The sequence below is a fragment of the Amblyomma americanum genome, chromosome 7, assembly GCF_052857255.1.
Source record: "Amblyomma americanum isolate KBUSLIRL-KWMA chromosome 7, ASM5285725v1, whole genome shotgun sequence".
In the NCBI taxonomy this organism is placed as follows: domain Eukaryota; kingdom Metazoa; phylum Arthropoda; class Arachnida; order Ixodida; family Ixodidae; genus Amblyomma; species Amblyomma americanum.
This window is the reverse complement of record NC_135503.1, coordinates 135173470-135194870: the sequence shown is the minus strand read 5'-3', so window position 1 is coordinate 135194870 and position 21401 is coordinate 135173470. Positions and strand designations below refer to the sequence as shown.

Sequence of the window (21401 nt, the reverse complement as noted above, 5' to 3'; positions counted from 1 at the left end):
AAACTATTGTACGGTTCGTTTGTACCGCAACCTGTCGGCAGTCTCTGTTTCTCTGCTGTCTTTTTGTATTTTAAAAATGAATCGCTGTAGTGGGATGAGCTGGAAACTTCGGAAAAATATTCGCCTAAAATATCTGCCTGTTGTTCTAGACTAGTCTGTACACCGGGAGCGGTAAGAAGGGGGACTGTGAACGGAGAGTAGTTGCCTTTTAGCTTTCTAACCTTCTCCCACATTTGTTTTGTTGTGGTTGAGTTGTCTATCGACGACACGTAATTTTTCCAAGAAGATTTTTCTGCACTACGATGGATATAACGAGTTTTTGCTCTCGCCTTTTAAAATTTTATAAAATTCTCCTGTGTAAGGTATCTGCGAAAAATGCCCCAGGCTTTGGTTTGTTTCTTTTTTGCTTCTTTACATTCTTTTGTGTACCAGTATTTGTGATTTTGTTTTACTATTCCAGAGGATTGAGGAATAGCTTGGCGTGCAGCGGCAATAATACAGTTTGTGAGACATTCGTTTAGTTCGTCTACACTCACGTCTTCAGAAACTATTCTATCTAGGCTGGCTTTTTCACAGAACAGTGCCCAGTCGGCTAAGTGCAGTTTCCATTGTTGTGGTTTAGTTGGGATTACTTCGGGTGAATGTGCTAAGCTAATTAGTATGGGTAGATGATCACTTCCATATGGGTTATCTAAGACATCCCAATTAAAATCTGTAAAAATCGAGGACGAACTAAAAGACAAATCTATGCAACTGAATTTTCCTGAGCTAGGGGAACAATAGGTTTGTTTGCCAGTGTTCAGGAGGCAAAAGTTATTGGAGAGTATAAAATCCTCAATCAGTTGGCCTCTAGTGTCGGTTTTGTTATTGCCCCAAAAACTGGAGTGGGCGTTAAAATCTCCGACCATCAAAAACGGTTCTGGTAGTTGCACTAAAAGATCTTGCAAGTCTTGGAGTGTTATATTAAGATGTGGATCTATATAAACGAAGCACACTGTGAGTGTTATAAATGTGTGCAGGATGGCCGCCACAGCTTCTAATTTGGTTTTCAGCTTGTGTTCTCGGGCTGCGATTCCACTGTTAATAATGATGGCTACGCCACCCGAAAGCCGGCTCGCCTGCTCTCGGTCACGGCGGAAGACCTTATAGTGTTTTAGAATGTTTTCGTGTTTAAAGCCTAAATTTGTCTCCTGTAAACACAAGGCGACATGTGAGTATGTGGCTAATATGTCTTTTATGTCGCTTAGGTTATATGTAAGAGTCCCCTACGGTTCCAGTGTATAAAAGCCATCTTGTATTATGTGGGTACTGAAAGGAACTACGTTGGGTTTTCAGGCGCCCTTATTCGGGGCTTTTCTTTTTTTTTCGGTCTATGGAGCCCCGCCGCCCTTCCGACGTCGACGCCTTAGGACTACTTGTGTCCATCGTGTCCATCGCATCCTCCGACACGCTGGACGAACGTGCGAGCCGCACGTTTGTTTTCATGTTCGGCCTCTCCGTGTGGGGAGGGACCTTGGGGCCCGCGGACCTGGAGGCCCGCGCGTCCTGTTTTGTGGGTGGTGCTGCTGCCACCTTGGGCACGGGTGGCCCCGCTACAGGCTCACTGCGTGTGGCCTGAGTGGGAGCCAAAAGCGGCTGTGGTGCTGTGCCCCTTTGCACCACATCGGAGAAAGTAGGTTTGTGTATCGAAGCTACCCTCTTCCGCGCTTCCCTAAATGTTATGTTTTCTTTGACTTTGATTGTGACAATCTCCTTTTCTTGTTTCCAAACTGGACATGCGCGTGAGTATGCAGGATGACTGCCCTCACAATTTACACATAGGTGTGGTTCAACTGCAAAGTTTTCGGAATCGTGTTCATGGGAAGAGCATTTAGCACATGTGAGTTGGCCCCGGCAACTCAGAGCTGTGGCCGTAACGTTGGCATTTGAAGCAGCGTCGTGGGTTTGGTATGTACTGTCTTAGTTGGAGCGTTATGTAGCCTATTTCTACGGAGTCGGGGAGGATACTAGATGCAAATGTCAGGACAATGTGCTTTGTGGGGATTTCTTTATTATCTCGTCTCATTTTTATCCTGTACACGTTGGTCACGTTTTGCTCCTTCAAACCTTCCAGAAGTTCTTCATCAGATACATATTTGAGGTCATCATCTGAGATAACTCCCCTAACAGTATTCAAAGATCGGTGTGTGCTAATTGTGACCAGTATATCTCCAAATGACTTCACTTCTGACAATTTCTCTCGTTGGTGGTTGTATAAAACTTCTAAAAGAAGGTCTCCGTTTGCTAGTTTTTTGATCTTGTACCCGTCTCCTATGGCACTTGTTAAATTCCAGGTAACAATGAATGGTGACACTTGTCTAGCAGTCTGTTCCTGGTGTTCGCTGTGAACAACGTGGAATCGAGGGAAGCTTGTAGCGTTTTTTTTTTGAAGAATTTATCTGTCTCGGTGGGCCCTCTTTTTCGAGGGAGATCGGGTTGAAAAAAATGAGAAGCCATGGAATGTGTTCTTTGTTCGGCAATGGTGGCAGCCACCCACCATGGAGCCCTACATGGGGACGGGACAGGTGCCTTAAAAAAGCCCTGTCTGCGCCAGCTGTACACCATCACTATAACCAGATATGGCGTAACAAAGGTTTGTCAGCCACACAAGGTTAACCCTCGCCGCCAGGAAAAAGGAAAAAAAAAAACCTGGAAGTGAGTGGGAGACAGGAGAGTTGTGAGAAAGGGGTAGGAAAGTGAAAGATGAAGTGGAGAATAGGAAAAGGCGACTGCCGATTTCCCCCGGTCGGGTCAGGCCGAAGGTGCCGTCTACAGGAAGCTGGGGCCAAAGTGGTGTGTTGCCTCCGCCGAGGGGCCTTAAGGTCCAAACGCTCGGCATCGGCTCAACCACCAGGATCCCATTTTCCCCGGACACGGCGATGCCACGCACGGCGAAACATGGATGCCCGGGTCCGTGGTGATGCACTGTTCACCATCATCCCCTTGCGGGGATGTCCCTGCGGATGCTCGGGAACCCGCGGTGTCGCCACGCACCGTCGCGACGCCTGCAGGCTGCAGGCGCCCCCCTGCGGGGCAGCATCCCTTTTAAAGGGAGCTGTGAAACACCTTCTCATGAGAATATATCAACTCGCTCGATCACTACATTCTGTCCTCACGAACACCTGAGCCAATTAACACACTTCTACACACAGCAGACAACCCACTATCTCGCTCGAATTTCGGCGACTATACCAGGAGTATCAGGGAAGGTGATCACTCGCGTTTAAAAGTAGTGTTTTTGAGGTAAGCAGAAGCTTTTTCTGGCATAGTAATGCCTACGTTAGCAGACCTAAAAAAAATAGGCGAATCATACTAGCTAGCCAAGTTAACTAAATTCCAATAGTTAACTTTTTAGCTATTACAAATAGGCACCTAATTGCAATTAGATTTGTAGCTGGCCGTTAATAATAGCCATATCAGTTTCTAGAATTTCGAAAATGCTATTACTCTCGCCGCTGTTGCACAACAAAATCTGGCTACATCGTGCTAAAATACATGCACTTTCTAAAAGTATGCAGGCAAAGCAACCCCTCCAGTGGTCATAACTAGTCAAAATAGTTAAATTTTGTCGTGCCACAGCGGCAAGAGTAATGGCATTCTCGAAATTCTAAAAGCTGCTATGGCTATTACTAACGGCCGGCTACAAATCTCTAATTGCAAGCATGTGCCTATTGGTAATAGTTAAAATTCAACTATTAGAATTTAGTTAATCACTTACCTAGTTAAGATGGTTCGCCTGTTTTTTGACGTCCGACAACGCTGCCATTACTACGCCGAAGAAAGCTTGTTCACCTCAAAAACCCTATTTTTATACACGAGTGATCACCTTCCCTGAAACACCTGGAATATCTGGCGGCTTTTTCATGCCCGCGCCCTCCTTGGTCACACGCTCCTGCGGACTTCGGTTCAGAGATAGCTATTGGTGAGATTCTTTGATGCGTCACGCAGTTACCGTGAACGACGCCGGTAAACATCGTTGCTGTGGCGGATCAGGAAGCTCCGCTCCTCGGGGAATTCCCGCCCGCGTCAGCAGGGGGAGGGGGAGAGGGCGGAGGAGGAGCGCCGACCTTTCCGCGTACAAAAGTGGCGAGAGGAGAGGGAAAACCGCGAAGATGCGGAACGATGTAGCACTGCCAGCGGTATAGCGCATCCGAAAGCATGATAACACGCGCTAGCTAGTAGGCTGCTTAAATAATATTGAACTGTCAACTTTTTACTCTTACTATTGGTCTCTATTTATTCAGAGGCTTTATTATTATGCATATCAGTTTTTAAAAATTGGAAAACGTTACCCTCGATGCTGTGGCCTCAAACATTTTGGCTATTTTGACGAGTTACGTGAACTGTATGGGGTTGCTTCGCCTGCAAGCTTTTAGAAAGAGCATGTATATTGGCTCAAGGTAAGCAGAATTTCTTGGGCCACAGCGCATAGGGTAACTGTGTTTTCTGAATGATATAAACTGACAGTTTTTATGCAAACGGTGGGCTACACGCTTCTCGAAAACTAAGGAGAGTGACTGTAATGTTGAAAGCTTAACTATGTCAGAATTATTTCAGAAGCATTGTTGTTAGCACGCTTAACTACAATCTGACGCGCTGCACTGCTGACAACGGTAAGACGAAGAAAATACCATTCTAACTGAAAACGCCAACTTTTAAAAATTGCATACCCCCTTAGGAGAAACAGTCAAAATAAATGGCCAGCGTTCCTTCCCAGACAAACTATGATTTAAAGCGTGGTCAACAAACATTCTGACAATTTCAGTCTTTTGAATTCCGGAAATGGAGCACCTCCGATAATTATTCGGTTTTTCGGCTATGTGCAAACGAGCAAGATCATACTTGGTGTCATAGCGTTCGAACTGATGGCATGAAGAAGTTAAGTGTGCTGGCCGCGTGTATACGCCACCACGCGCTACAATTCGTGGTTGCCGCTTTTATGGTTCTCTTGCTTTGCACTATGCTATCCTGAACGATTACAAAGAAAAACAAAGAGCTCTAAATGGATCACCACTGGCAAAAAGATGCTTTTTTTTTTCAAAAAAAGACCAATATGGTTTTATATATCATATTAGGCATCCCTGAAATGTAATCAATGGACATATGTTAATTTAAGGTACAGATTATATTCGCTTTAAACTGGCTTTTTATCACTGTTCACTCCAGTGGTTCATGCTTTACTTGGCCGTGCACTGTCGACACCAAAATATCGCAACACTGAGAGAGATCTGCCATGTAAGAAACTGGTCACACTGTGCCACAAAAACGGTGCTAACGTCTTCTTCAGAAGCAAATTTTAAGGTTCAAATCGCAATGCCAATTATCTATACTGTCTGCCTGATAATGCTTTTAAATGTAAGCGCAAACTACACAGAATACCGCACACCATACCCATGCACAAATTCGGAGCGGTGTACTAAAGAGATTTCGCGTACTCAGTGAGGAGTACGCCACTGAGCTAAATATTTCTGAGTCACATACACAGTTTCTATGCGGTAATGCTTTTTCTTCACTTTTGAAATTATTATGAGCCGCCGGCGACGCGCGAGAGACATGAGACAAGAATAAACGCGCAGTACTTGAGGACATTTTGCCTCTATTTTTGCCGTCGATTTTCTATCACGAGCGCAAGAAAAAATGCATTTCGCGATCAGTCACTACTTAGCCCACTTTTATGTGCTAACGGCTTGGCGCATTGTGCAACTTTTGTTGTGTACGGTTGGGTACGTGGTCATAAGACGCCGCCAAACACCCAGAAGCCCCTCTCAGACATTTGTGACTCCCTTTGTAGGAGCCAGTGGAAAATTTAACGAATGAATGGTGCGGTAGCAGCCATGCAGCCGGTGGACAACTCAGAAGTGCCTTGAAACTAGCTGCACTCGTAAGAAATAATGATGCTCGCGAAACGCATTGATGCTTAGGAAGGAAAAACCGCACAGAAACACGAGACGACCAAAAACACGAAGCCACAAGGCATATTCAGGTTGACGCGCATTGATTCATATATATAAGAGAAAGCATGCCCGTCAGGAAAGTTTTTTCTCCATATCTTGGTGCACGTTTTCAAGTCTCTAGAGAGCTTGGAAAGTGACGAGAAGTATGTGTTGTCCCTACCAAGGATCTTTGAACTAATCGGCGTACACTTAGAAACCAGTAGCTCAATTGCTCTTGTGCAAACTTTGAAACTACTCCACGTTACGCGTGTCTTGTTCACTTTCTAGTGAGGAAGAAAATGCTGAAGAAGGAACAACTGAACACCCAACCGAAGGTGCGGAGGAAGGCGGAGAAGAGGAAGGAACATCTGGCAAGGAAAAGTACAGTTTGCCTTTTACTTTATTGCAACATATACAATCGAGAAATCTCATAACAAACAGACCGTCGCATGGATTGCGTTCGTTGTATCCGAGGTCTGCAGTAAGCGCACTTCTAATTTTTCTTCCAGAAATGCGAAGTCCAACGATACTGGCTTTGGTGGTTTCTTACAACAGTTCGTTAGGCGCGTGAGGAAACGGCAATTTTCAGGCCTACAAGAGCGGTCATACTTTGTTCCTCGACGAGGCCGTAAGTGCCGAAAGTGCCGATAGTTAGGCTGGTTTAATAACAGGATGTAAATATAATCATGGCTAAAGCGTTTACGGCAACTATTGCAAGGTTTACTTCCTCGTCGCTGTCATGAGATTCTCTGCAGTCGGGCAGCCTTGTTCTTTGAGTAGAATGGCTCTGTCAAGGTGTGTGACTGCGATGCTCGTGTCACGATTCGCACTAACGAAGGCATCTCAGATTAAATCACGTCTAGCCATCTGTGCATCAAAAACACGTTGCTGCAAGACCACATGCTTCTAATCACGTGGATGTTCAACAGTGTTCTCAATCATCAATTCCCTCTAAAGGATTCTTTAGAGAGCAATTCTGGATGCACTCCTCACGCTTAGTGAGGAGTGCATGATGAATGATCATTTTCTCTTCAGCGAACAAAGATATCCGAGCCGGAACATTCCCATGTGTCGTATGATTTATTATCAGCATGAGCTGGATGATGCACCGATGATAGAACATCTGGAGCGCGTGAATGCAGCCATGTCCGGTGGGAGGATCTTGCACTTGGGCATTTGGCGACGATAAGCACGGTTTCTACAGAGCTACAGAAAGCAAGACGTGGTGCGTTGCAAGGCTATCAGGCACGAGGTGGAGCTCGTATTCTTTTCGCAATGCCATGATCGAGATTAACAAGCCACTCTTTGAGCTAATCGTGCGCAATACCGATCGCACCATTGAACGTGATGCTTGGCTGCTGACTCGTTGTATGAAAAAAAAACTCACGCGTTGACCAGGCCTTTGCTTTCTACCTGTAGCGTACGAAAGCGTAGCTCTCAAAGCATCCCTGTGCACGAGGCTCGTCGGTGATAAAGGGCCGTTGCCGGCCGCTGCCGTTCCCCCTCATGCTCACTAGTATCTTAACGTAAAAGACGGCTATGGCTTTCATCAGTGCAGGTGTATCTTTTCAAGGCATGTGCTTAAGGCGGCAGCATTAGGAAAAAATGTCGTTTTGTCGTCAATATCTCGTCTATTTTTACTGCATTTTTGGACCCCCACGCACCTTACGGAAAAAGGCTCCATGGGCGCCTGGAGACGCTCTTCCACCTAAGCGCTTACTGGAAGCTTAAGTTTCTCGACTATGGGGCATCGCTTATGGCGCTTCCTCATTCGTTTTAACCGAGTTACATCGCCACTTGTGTTCGTTGTTTCTGAGACGCAGTCCCATTGCCTTAATGGATACTTTGAATATAGCATCGCTATCGTTCGTAATAACCGAGCATTTGTCTTAACTGCTGTCGTTATAAGTGGGCTCGACTGTACTCAGCAACAGTTCACGCGAATGAGTACCAAACACTGTTTTTCTTTTCTCTGATCCCAAGAACACTGCCGTTTTACGTGCCAATACGTGTCGCATGCAGAAGGTACGCGTGCAAGAAACTGTATGCTATCACATTACGGCTCGATTGTTCCAGCCATAATACGTCGTATGCAATGAGTGTGTCGAATCCGCCCTTTGGCAAACATATGTTAAGAGACACGTTTATGAGCCACTCATGAAGTGCTGAAAGAAACGACGAAGTAGTGCTCGAACGCTAGAACGCGTCTTTCAACGTAGTTTCTCAGCACTGTCAAGCCGTTTTCCTAATCCGAAGACGGAGAACCGGAAACTACATTGTAAAACGCAGCTAAAAGTCACAGTCGATCAATGCAGCAGAGTATGCATTAACATTAATCTTGCCCACTTACGGTGGCCGGTGGCGTCGTGCAGACATCAATCACCGTGTGAGATGCCGTTCAACCTCTACACTCGCGCGATCCAGTCGAGCGACCACAGTTTGCCACATCGCGCCCTCTCGCCACTCTCCCCACCCATCGACCCTAGTTGGCGAGCGCGCCTTTTTGTTAGCCACTCGTCACTCTACACAACGCCGTCCATCCCTCTCTTTACTCCCCCCCCCCCCCCCCCCCCCCCCACTCTTCTTCACTGTCCATCTCACGTTTTCTCTCTCTCCGCTGTGCCTCCTAACTAACGCATTAGAAAGTGCCGTGCCCAGTCCACCGTTGCGCGGCGCAGGTCATCCAAGGCTGGCAGCGCAACCAAGAGCCATGAGACCACCGAGAAAGCGTCGAGCCGGTCCGGGAAGAGCAGCAGCAAGCCGGAGTCGACAGGCGATGCTGGCGACCAGGGCTCGACCAAGGAGCAGTCTGGCAGCGGTAGCAAGCGAGCCACAGGCAGCGCGGGGACTTCGAAGGAGACCAGCAAGCACGGAACTGGCGAGACCGGTGCGCGCGCTTACTGTTCCAAGCAGCCGGCGGAGAAGACTGAGCCCAAATTTCGCTTTGGAAAGCTCGTTCACCTCTCGGCTTTAAGTGTGTCGCGCAATGAGGAGTAGAGCATTTTACCAGAATCCACGAGCATCGCAGGTGTATGAGCCGCTTATCGATCGCAGTCGAACAATCCATTTGGAACAAGCCTTGAGTGCGAGCCTCGCGTTCGTGCTCTTAGATACATGCTATACGTCACGAAAATTAAGTGGAAGCAAAGGCTGTGATGCACTGACATGCATTGTTTTGTGCACCAAAGACGGTAGGCGGAGAAGAAAATCTGCATACCATCAGACGTGTGGAGGAGCGTGTGGAAACGGTCTTTGCGCATTCCCTTCAGGCCCAATAAAGCATTCTCGCTGCTTACCCAAGTTAGCTTAGAAGCGTTACAAGCACTAACGCATTGTTTCTAGGCGCAGCAAACGGCAATTGAGATCCTGCGGCTTGTCGAAAGTGTCTCTCAGCCATTTTAACCCTAATCTCGTGACTGAGATAGATTCGGCATTCTCTTGAAACGCAAGAAGCGGCGACCTCTAATTCCTGAGGTCAGCAGAGATATTTCCTCGTTTCGTACACAGGCCGTCAAAATTTTATAGAACACCCGGACAGGGTAATATTTTCAATTCCGTTGCCCCCATCCAGGGCTCATTGCTTTGCTATTTATCTGCGACTGTGTCTAGCGCACTCAGAGATAAGTTTCAAGTATCGTTGTTTGGCTGCGTGCGAAGGCAGAAATGAAAATAATTTGTTTAGCCGGCATTGCGCTCAGTAAACTATTTAGCTGCGGGTGCTTGCGTATCCTCACCTATTTTTTGGGGGGGGTTCGAGTTTGTTGAACTGGCATATTTTATTTCGTTGCATTAATTCTGTTGCAATTCATCTCTTGGGCGCTTGTGCGAAACTTTGCGACGTATTTTTTAGGATCACAAGTGTGCTTAACTTCCCTACACTCTCCATTACATCGTGGACAAACTGTTCAGCCAACTGCCGCGAATTCCTCGGTGAAAACAGTGTTTTATGACAAGAATGGCATGTTTTCCGCATAGTTGGTGCGATTCCGTTTGGGTTTACGAGCTTAAACATTGAATGAGCTTTTGCAGGAGAGCGATGCATGCTGTTTTTCTTTCTACGCCGTGCTCCAATGTCTCCTGCGGGGCTACCAAAGCGAGTTGCGCCCAATTGTATTTAATACAAGTCTGAATGAGTCGCTCGATTCTCAGCTCGCACAGCTTTTAAATTAGTGAGCGTTTATGGGGGTATTAACATTGTGCTTCCCAGATCAGAATGTGCCATTTCGACAGGGATGCAACTATTTTGAACCACTAAATCTGTGGGCGCTGAAACTCTTCAGCTGTGAATTGCGTACACTTTCTTCTGCAAAAGTAAATAATTGTATTTCTCCTTCAGTTCTGTTGGTGCCTAAGTTGCCAGCTAGCTGGTTCATTCCTTCAATGGCAGCGGAACGTGTTTTCTTGTATAGCTGTTTTCGTTCTCAGGTTAGGGGAGAGAATCAGGAAGAGCCTGTTTCCAAGACCATGACAAAATAATTCCAATAGGATAGCGTCTAATGCTACGTAGAAAGCTTTTACCAGCCAGCAGGCATTTGTGGCAAAAATCGTGCATACAAGAACTTAGATAATGTTTTCCGCTTTGCGGAGTTGCGAATGGCGGATGCTGAAGTTAATCGCAAAAGCTACTGCATTATATCTGAAGTGCAGGCATCAGAAGACCGCATTATTTTATGAGAAGAGCCAACTATGCATAATTTGTCATTGTTCTGGGGAAAGAAAGAGAGAAAAAAATAAAACATTGCTTTTATCATGAAAGCTAATTCATTGCCTTACAGCGCTAACTCTAGCAGACTGCCACAGCTGGCTCTGGACCCCTTGGCCTAGGTTGTTTCAGCTATATCTTTATCTTCCCCTTCGTTGAGCCCTCTAAGATGCTTTATTCTGCAATCTTTTGCGTTCTAATTCTTATCTTAGGTTTTCCGGCCACAGAAACGAGCAGTTTGTTCAGTGCTAAGTTTTGTATTTGCGCACGCTCGCTCAAAACAGGAGCTTCAAATATACGGAGTGGAGCGTGTACAGTACCATCATGAGCACTGCAAAACCACAAGCTGGCTCTCCTGAAGAAGCCGTTCTTATGTGCACCATTTTCTTTTGACAGTTTAATTGTCGTTTTAAGTGCATGCATTGGTGCTTGCATAAAAAAACCAGGATAAACTTAGCGCTTGAGATGTAGTCAGTGGCTTATCTTGTGTTCACCCCTTGTGTTCACACTTTAACTTCTACACCTTTTCCTGTGCTGGTCTAATGAGTTCTGCCTTATTGTGCATTTTTTACATCAAGATGCCGCGAAACCTTGCTTTAGAGTGTAATGATTATTGCTTAACGCTAAGTAGGTGCTACGGCCGCCATGGCAGGTGTGATGTTTTCACAGGCAATGGCATTTCTCGCATTTACTTATCTCCTACAGAGAAAACTCTCGATATGCATTCCGCGCGAAACACACAACAGAAAGAAACTGCATAAGCAGGCAACCAAGAACCATGCCGTCTTACAATATAAATCGGTTTTTTTGCTTCGTTTCTCTCTTAATTTTCGAATTTTACTCTAAAAACTGCCCAACCGATGCACAGGAATCTGATTCATGCCGGTATAGAGCCTTTGGTTTACTGCGCACTAATTAAATACGACACCGGGCATTGCCTACGCGAGCCAGAAATAAGCTTCCATGCAAAGAATTTCTGCTCAACAAAAAAGTTGAATAGCGCCACCCCCATATAAACAGTGGGACTGTTTCTAGAGTGGCACCAGAAATACAATTAGAGAATAGAAGTTTTCGCCGTCAGCGGTCATGTATTCTGCTTCGTCTATTTCACGGGCACCTTTCGCTTAGGTTAAGTTATGGGAGCTAACCGAAGAATCTTTCTGCTGAGTTTAATAGTTTGGCTACATGTATGTAAAGGTGAGGGCCAAGAAGACACCGAAGCGGAAGCCACCGAGGCCGCCCCAGAGGAAGAAGGTGGGACGCAGGCGGAGGAGGGGGAAGAAGGAACCGGGGCCTCCTCCAAGGGAAGCTCGAAGAAGGGAAGTTCGAGGACCAGCAAGAAGGAGAGTGAGAAGGGGACCAGCGGGGAGGAGTCTGCGAAGGCCACGGGAGAAGGGACCGCCGAGGGAAGCGCCCAAGGGAGCTCAAAGGAGGGTGCGGAGGGGACGGAAAAGGGCAGCGGCGAGGAGACCGGTGCAGCGGGCAGTGGAGAGAACGCCGAGGGCTCCGGAGAAGCCAAGGAGGAGGGCAGCACTCAGAAGACCCGTTCTGGATCCAAAGGTGAACTGCGACATACACCATATTTACTCCTTGTTGGTAGCATATATGCAGCACCGCCTGCAATAAACAGTAAGCGAAAAAGAAAATCGGATAAGCAAGAGCCACTGTTGTGCTATACTGTAAAAAAAGAGAGGTACCAGTTTCGTCAGCTACCTTGGGGAACCCGGTTTTTTACCCATTACTGTAGTTCATAGTAAAGACGGTTATTCAAGAAACGTAGATGTGTCCGCAATAGAAATGAAAAAATATGATGCGCTGAAGAAAGTCAGAACCCCCAGTTTTCTTAGGAATCGTATTCTTAATTACTCCGTTCCGTATTCCCACTGGAGCATCCGTGGCAGAGCATAACGCCGTGGAGCACAACACTGCATGATCTCACGTAAGCTGATCACGAAAGAGGCTTCCTCAAGTAGGGCAGGCAATAAGCGGCCCTTCCCGGATATTTTCCAGGCGCGCAACCTAGGCACATTACAAGGTGACACAAAGCCCTTCCCGCACTTTGTTTGAAGCCCATTAAACGTACTAAAAGTAATTCTGCTAAAAGTAAAATTGCTGCAATGCAAGTTACTTTCAGTGGCACATACCGCTCATGTTACAACGTTTCCTAACTTGTCAACACTGCAAAAGGAAACCTTCCTTCTCGAAACATGAAGGCCTTTTTTTCAGTGCCAGCCTGCCTAGTAAAAAGGGACAGGCTTTACAAAATGTATTTCATGTAAGTTTGATGTAACTGCAACAATGTTTTATTCTGTGACAATGGTCCTTGCAGACTTTTCTAGAAAAAGGCACGGCGTGCAAATGTATTTTATTTCTAAATTCCCTCACTTCATTGGAAGTTTCGTTAATCAACGTATAACCACAGAAGGCTGCGCAAATGTTTATTTTGCAGTGCTGTAAAGAGTGATCACAAGGATCTTATGGCAGAGTTTCAACAATTCCAGTGTAATTCTGGAGTCGCTCTTTCATTAGCTTCGAACGCTTTGAAATAACCGCGTAAAATTTAAAGCCCGCTCAAAAAAAAAAAAAAAACTGCTACAGCGTCCTCTGGGCGGCTCATGGCGGCGCTCTAGTTGCACATTGCCTAAGCGGCATTTCTGGAGATGCCCGAACTATGTTGGCACGCTGACTTTTAAAACTTCGTGCATAACAAGATGACAGCGCAGAAAATGTTTCAGCAGCGCTTTCGGTTTTTTGTGGTAGTCAAGAACTCAACACATGAAAGTCTTCTTCATTGCCAGCAGAGTAAATGAAGGAGCGGAATATCTACTTACAGCCTCTCCTTTTTGTAAAACCATGTCTGTACGGCGACACAGTATGGAAAAGGTAACAGACCCTGCAAGTAAACTCTGACTGGGGAAACAACCGTGCCCTCCAAACGTCCGGTCTCTGGAAGCATAAGAAGCAATGTCTCACACTGTTTACTGTTAGAAGACAGTTTTGTGGCGTTCTTTCTTTTTTAACTGGGTGTCCTGATCTGTCATCGCTTGATTACTGATGCACTGTTCGTGAACAGTTTTTAGCATCGGGGCTGCTGTGTGCAGAACCGGCGAACCGTACTGCACTGTTGCACTTATTTTTGCAAACTAGTGGCTTGGGGTTGTGCAGGTATGGTAAGATAGAAAACACACAGGCCTGTAAAGCACCGGAGCTGTTGGGCACGCCTACTTAATTGCTGGTTACCTTTTGATGTCGGCTATGAACAAGATTGACCTCCAAAGCCGGCCTATTCTGGCGAGGAATAGATTGCCCACTGAGCAACTGTCTCCACATTTTCAAGCAGCGTGCGAAAGAGAAAACCACGCTGGCCAATTTTAATGTGCCTGCACCCTGCTCTACTAGACAACCATAAAAAAACTTGCTGCTAGCGTAACGCATGTACTCTTTTGGACAGGTGGACACACAGACATTTAAGCATTTTTTATCTCGCCAGATCGCCTCTCTAACCTGGAGTCAAGCCTGGGCAGTCGTGCTCTACTTTTTTTAATCTCGATTGGTGAACGCTATCATCAGCTTTGCAACATGTGCTGTAAGATTCGTTGGCCGTATAGTCAATTTGTTCTGAGCGGGTTTTAAGTGTTTATTTCCTCTTCTGCACAATATATCACACTGCACCACACAGTGGGAAGAATTTCTATATTCGGGCACCTAAATTATGAAAGTAAATACAAAGAAGGATCTCTTAACGTCCAAGCCCTAGTAACTTTTTGCGAGAAATCCGAGTTAATAGGTATAGTGAATAACGTGAGCAGAAAATATCGTGTTTTCCTAATATATAGAATCCCCAAGGTGGAGTATATTTGTAATAAGGGCCATATGGCCGAATAGTTCATCTTGGGCGGATGCAAATGACTTATTACTCCCTTATTAAAAAAGGAGGAGGAGGTGAAGGAGGAGGGACTTTATTGGACTTTAATAGAACACAAGAGTTCTGCCTGGTTGTCGGCCTGGCATGCCTGTTTACATGCCTGTTTACTTCAATCGGACGCCGTAGCCGTCGTCGGCTTCGTATCTTCCGCATCCTACGCAGATTCGCTTTGTTTCCGCCATGATAAGGCACTGCTTTATTTTCAAAAGGCCAGGCAAGGGGAGTAACGCGACAGGTTTTGTGTTCTCCTTAGCACGGAAAGTACAGCTTGAAATTTTTCCTGAGACTACCATCTCCTGATAACGGCTTTGCTGCAATTAAGCCGGCACGGCACAAGGCAGCGTGGCCCCCGCCGACGAGACGGAACCAGTGCCCGCGCTCGACCTTCCGATGCCCGAGGCCCCACCGGCGCCGCCGCCGGAGCCCCCCAGGAGGTCCCTCTTCAGCTTTTTCCGCAAGAAGCCTGCTGAGGAGACCGCCGTGGCGCCGGAGGAAGCGCCCAAGCCAGCCGAATCCGGCCAGCCCCCACAGAAGATCGGCCTGCGTATGCCATTTTTTGGCAAGGCTTCGCCTAAAGCAGAGGCGCCGGCAAAAACACCTCCTCCTGAGGCACCACCAACGTAAGTGTCTTCTGTTTGAGGATTCGGGCAACCCGAACTGCATATTTGTTCGCGAGAAAAAATCTTCGTCGCTACAGGTATGATTTCGTCACACGATTGTTGGGAGCGGTAATAAAGGTGGAATGCACGCTGTGCACTTCGCTTGCACGCCTATGTTCTTGAACATCACCAGTGTACAACGTAGCTGCATTGCTCTTGCATAGTGAGCTAACCAGCAGGAAGCAAGCACGGGAACTTGTTGAATGTTTCTGTTCATATCTGGCACAAGAAAAACTATGAGCACGGTGCTATGTGTGGCAGGAAGTTTTACTTGCCCTGCACGGAAAGCCGCAGACTTTTGGGCATAACCTTTTAGACAACGCGCTATGAAGCACAGTTTCAAAGACGCAAATTCCTCTTTTTAATTCACACATGCGTTTGAAACTAACCGTAAACAAAGTCTAGCCACATATAAAATGATCGTATGTGTTTTTTTTCCAAGTTAAATTTTTCGAACATGAGTGTTTCCATATAAAGAAAACCAATTTCGTCTGAAACAACTTTTATTTCTTTTTCTTGCTCTCTTAACACAACGTTATAGCCGCCTGCAATGTCTTAGCAAATTTGAGAGAGACAATTATTTAAATCCACTATGACGGAATAGTTTTTTCTCTCACATCGCTAGCTATATTGTATTCATGCCTAAGGAGCTGTAGTAAGCAGGACAACATATCTTGAGCAATGGGTTTTACAGCACATTCAGCTGTGATATGCTCGTCCTGCGACGACCAACGCGGCTCTGTTCTCTTGTCACGTGACCAACCTCTTCACGTGATCTCCATTGCTTTTTTGCGCTAGGATAGATGGGCAAGGGCCACGGAGAAGAGGGGGTAGATGCGTCATTACACGCTGCATGTTCAAGAAATCAAACTTTTATTATCATATTTACACACCGTTGGCCGTTTACTAGCGCCGCCATTTGGTACTTTGGCACCCGCCTGTCTTTGTCGTCTCTGCTCGAGAGGGGGTTGACGGCACGTGCTGTGCGCTTGCCATGCTAGTACTAGTACTGCCGCCTTTTAACGCTCTACCGGCTCTCCGTGACATTTTTGTGCGGGTGGTGGGTGTTTTGCTGTTGTACCAAGAGCTCCCGAGAGCCTCCAACGCGCAGCTGCAACACGTGGACAAGACACCTATCGGCAAGGCAAGCCGCCGCTCTCCAGGCTTAAGGATGCCGAGTTCAGCCGTTTCACGACGCCGCATCACACCATGACGTCTACGGCGTCTATTCAGACCGTCCAGAATGCCACAAGTTCGCCACCGCTGCTTCTTCTTGCGCCTCGCACGCGTCACGCCGTTTAATGGCGATAAGTTTGAAGACGCGCAGGATTAGTTGGGCAGCTACAACCAGGTAGCTACGTTTAACCTTTGGGACAAGGACCGCGAACAAAGGACCATCTATTTTGCTCTCGAAGACGCCGCCAATGTGTGGTTTCAAAATCCACGAGTCCGCAATCTCCACCTGGCGAGATTTCCGGCGGCATTTGCGACAACTTCCACAGCAACGAGCGGAAGGAGCGAGCTGGAGTTGCCTTGCAGTAGTCAGCGCAGCTGCCAAATAAAAGCATGACCGTGTTCGTAGAAGACATGATGCGGGTCTTCAATCACGCATATCCTTCCATGTCTGAAGTGAACAAAGTGCGTCCCTTGTTACGTTTTGCCTACGACGCGCGGTATAGCCGGCGCGGATGCAACGGACGCCGGGGCTTCGTTCAAAGTGGCGGTCATTTTGGGCCCGTTCAGTGCTGCCGTAACGCCTCCCGCCAAGCGCGTCCAGGCAGGTTTCAATGCCACGTGTCGTCGTGTGTGCGTGTGTGTGTGTGTGCATGTTGGTGCCCACGCTTGTCAAAGCGCGGCAGCCGGGGAGAGGAGCTCCCCAACTGGGAGGCGAGGAGGTCTGACCGGCGCCGGCCCGGCGGACGCGTCACTTCACGTCTCAACATGTCCGTGCGTCGCCGTCTCGTGCGACTCATCCCGAGCCGTTCCTTCTTGCCCTCGACTCCGAGGGTATAAAAGCAGCTGCCCCGGACGCCAAAGAGAGACTTCGATTTCTTCCTTCGAGTAACGTGGTCGTCCTGACCGGCTGCTCTTTTGCGATGCCAGAATAAACAAGTTGTTCTGTTGCCAGTCGACTCATCCTTTGCCGGGACCTTCGGATGTTTTCCAGCTGTGTCCCAGGCCGCCAGGCCAACGCTACACTTGGGGCTTTCAACCCATTTGCAACAACTGGTTACCAGCGGTGAGATCGCGACAACGGAGGCCAGCAGCGAAGGTATGCGGTCAATTGTATGCTGAGCAGCACAACGACCATCCGGGAGCAGTGCAACGAGCCCTGTGTGATGACTGGTTGCCTGCAGCGGAACGACTGCGCTGAATTCTTGGCTGCGAGGTTTGGTGAGTGCGGGACTTTCTTCTTCTGAGTTTTTCCAGGCTTTTTTTAGCGTCAGAAATAGAGCTGGTAATTGTGTTGTCGTTGCTGCCGGGTTAGTTTGCGGCAAGACAATAGTAGGCAGTAGAGAAAGCAGCATTCGGAGCAGCCATGGATTTGAAGTCGTTGCGCAAACCGAAATTGCTGGAGCTTGCAAGAGAGTTGGGTCTGGATGTCTCAGACAAACTCAGAAAACCAGAACTGCTAAGGGCTATTCTTGAGTTGGAGGCTGAGGATGACGAGCTGTCGGAATGCCTTGAGACCATTGAGGAGAGGGAGCAAAAAGAGAAAGACGAGCGCGAACGTAAAGAGCAAAAAGAGAAAGACGAGCGCGACCGTAAAGAACAAAAAGAGAAAGACGAGCGCGAACGTAAAGAACAAAAAGAGAAAGAAGAGCGCGACCGTCAACACGCTTTGGAAATGAAGCGTCTCGAGGTAGAGATGGAACGCGCTGGTAATGGAAGTCAGGCACACGGTGCAGGAGAACGAGTATCGTTCAAAATGACTCACCTGATGCGGCCGTTTAAGCTTGGAGAGGACATTGGTTTGTTCCTGGTTAACTTTGAGCGAACGTGCGAGAAGCAGGGGTTCTCTCGGGAAACGTGGCCACAGCGCTTGCTCACTTTGTTACCCGGCGAGGCGGCCGACGTAGTCGCTCGCTTGAAGAGAGAGGAGGCAGAGGATTTCGACCAAGTGAAATCGAGTCTGCTAAAAAAGTACAGGCTGTCAGCGGAAGCGTTTCGTCGGAAGTTTCGGGAAAATGAAAAAGGCAGAAGCGAGTCATACACAGAGTTTGCCTACAGGCTTATGTCAAACATGCAGGAGTGGCTCAAAGAAGAGAAAGCGTTTGGTGACCACGAGAAAATTCTGCAGTGTTTCGGGCTGGAACAGTTTTATAGTCGGTTACCTGAGAACGTGCGGTACTGGGTGTTGGATAGGCCAGACGTTAGTACAGTGGCTAAAGCCGCCGAGCTAGCCGAGGAGTTTGTGACGCGTCGGGCTCGCGGAGCTAAGGACGGTCAAAAGGGTGAATTTGGCTCCAAGTCTGAGAGGCCGAAGTTCACACCCATGAGAGCAAGGGGGGACACACGTAGTGCGGATGCGAGTGAAAGCAGTCCGACCGAACGTAAGGAGACGGCGGCAGCCGAAGCCGAACGCAGAAAGCGGTTCGAGACGAGGCAAGCGCGCGTGTGCTATACGTGCCAGAAGCCGGGTCACTTTTCGGCGCAGTGTCCAGAAACAAAAAAAAAGTCGTGTGTTTGTCATTATGTAGCACTGACGAGAACATGAAGCTTCTCGAGCCTTACATGCGAGACTTCCTCGTGAACGGGAAAGAGTGCCGAGTGCTTCGTGATTCCGCAGCTACAATAGATGTAGTTCACCCCTCTTACGTAGAACCCGATATGTTCACGGGCGAGTGCGCATGGATCAAGCAAGCCGTGGAAGCTCATAGCGTGTGTCGGCCCGTAGCAAAAGTGCTTATTGAAGGACCTTTCGGAGCACTTGAGACGGAGGCCGTAGTGTCATCTATGCTGCCCCCCAAGTACCCGTACCTATTTTCGAACAGGTCCGATCACCTCCTGCGCGAGAAGGGGCTTTTGTTTGGTGAGGCTAGCGTTCAGGCCTTAACCAGATCGAGAGTTCGGGAGCTCGCTGCAAAGGCGGTAGTTGCGGGGCCGACGTTGTCGAACAATGAGAAAGGGTCGGAGGCGCAGCAAGCTGATATTCAGAGCACGTCCGAACTGAATAAAATTGAGCCTGTAGCGTTGAAGGCACCAAATACTGGAGAGGAAATGCCCGACACGGGAAAGTTAGAAGAGCTTCCGGGACTAGGCTCAGTGACGAACAGGGAAGACACTGATCAGGTCATTAGTGACTTAATCATTAAAGCACCGCTGTCGGCTGAGCAGAAAACCGAACTACACCAACTCTTACAAGAGTTTCAAGGTCAGTTCTCTGAGAGGCCTGGTAGGACTTCTGTCCTTACTCATGATATAGAACTTACCTCCGCAGAGCCGGTACGATCCAAGGCGTACCGGGTGTCACCCCGCCAGCGCGATATTATGGAGGCTGAGGTAAAGAAAATGCTACAGCTCGGTGTTATTGAGGCGGGTGAGAGTGATTATACCTCCCCTTTGATTTTAGTTGAGGTACCGGGCAAGGAACCTCGTCCTTGCGTCGACTACCGCAGGCTTAATTCCATCACTAAGGATCAAATTTATCCGATCCCTAACATCGAGGAGCGCCTTGAGAAAGTTAGTAGCGCTCAGGTTATTTCCACCCTAGATCTTGTCAGGGGTTATTGGCAGGTTCCACTTACAGAAGAGGCTAGTAGGTATGCGGCGTTCATTTCACGAATGGGAACATTCCGTCCTAAAGTTTTCAGTTTTGGTTTGAAGAACGCGCCATACTGCTTTTCAAGCCTCATGGGCAAAGTGTTGCGGGGACAGGAAGAATTCGCTTTACCGTATTTAGACGACGTAGCGATATTCTCCGCATCCTGGTCTGAGCATATGGCACACTTGCGGGCAGTGCTAACCCGCCTGCGCGAAGCGGGCTTGACAGTCAAGGCTCCCAAGTGCCAATTAGCACAGGCCGAGGTTGTCTACCTCGGTCACGTGATTGGACAGGGTCGTCGCCGCCCCTCTGAAATAAAGGTGGCCGCTGTGCGAGACTTCCCGCAACCGCGCACGAAGACCGATATTCGGTCGTTCTTAGGTGTCGCCGGCTACTATCAGAGGTACATCCCCAGGTACTCCGATATCGCGGCTCCCCTGACGGATGCTCTAAGAAAAACAGAGCCCCAAACAGTCATCTGGGGCGAGACAAAGGAAAGAGCTTTTAGCGCCCTAAAGAGCGCCCTAAGAAGCCAGCCTGTGCTACGATCGCCAGACTACACAAAAGGGTTCGTTGTTCAGTGCGATGCTATTGAGCGAGGCATGGGCGTTGTACAGTGCCAACGGGAAAATGGAGAAGTGGAACACCCCGTCCTGTATGCTAGTGGTAAGCTGACCTGTCGTGAGCAGGCGTACAGCGCCACCGAGAAAGAGTGTGCGTGTCTCGTGTGGGCCGTTCAGAAATTGTCATGCTACCTAGCCGGCTCGAGTTTTATCATTGAGACGAATCACTGCCCTCTCCAATGGCTGCAGACCATCTCTCCCAAAAATGGCCGCCTCCTGCGCTGGAGCCTCGCTTTGCAACAATATTCTTTTGAGGTGCGTTACAAAAAGGGGAGTCTCAACGGTAACGCCGATGGCTTAAGTCGAGGCCCCTAACGTGGGAATCCGCCTCAAAGTTGTTTGTTACTGATGTTTTCTTCCTGAGGCAGGATTTTTAACATATTGCTTTTGTTTAGTGTTTCAAAGTGATGATGTGCTTTCTAGTGCAATTTTCCAATTTGTGGACGCGTTCTGAGTGCTGCTTGACTACTGTAAGGAACTAGGCAGTAGTATAAAAGGGGAAAGAGCCTGGCAGAGCTTAGTGAGGGTTGTCTCGTGCTTGCTGACTGAGCGGTTGCGTTTCGGCGTAGCTCTAACGCTTGCTGGGAACGAGCACAAAAATGGCAACTCTCCCGAAGTCACTTTGAAGTGTCCTGTGTGATCCTGAACCTGAGAACGAGGCCTTCTCTGTGCGCTGCGCTCAAGCAACGTCGAGGGACGACCGGTTTCGATTACGAGCATCACCGAGCGACATCCCTCCGGACAGCGGATGCAGT

General features: G+C 48.0%; 1 protein-coding gene across 1 annotated transcript in view; it reads left to right on the top strand.

The window, feature by feature from the left end:
• LOC144098089 (uncharacterized) overlaps positions 1-21401 on the top strand; it is a 51860-nt gene that overhangs the window by 15632 nt on the left and 14827 nt on the right. Inside the window, exons 3-6 of the mRNA XM_077630641.1 lie at positions 6261-6353; positions 8651-8859; positions 11872-12234; positions 14922-15219. Coding sequence (XP_077486767.1) covers positions 6261-6353; positions 8651-8859; positions 11872-12234; positions 14922-15219 — 963 coding nt within the window. The remainder of the gene's footprint in view (positions 1-6260; positions 6354-8650; positions 8860-11871; positions 12235-14921; positions 15220-21401) is intronic.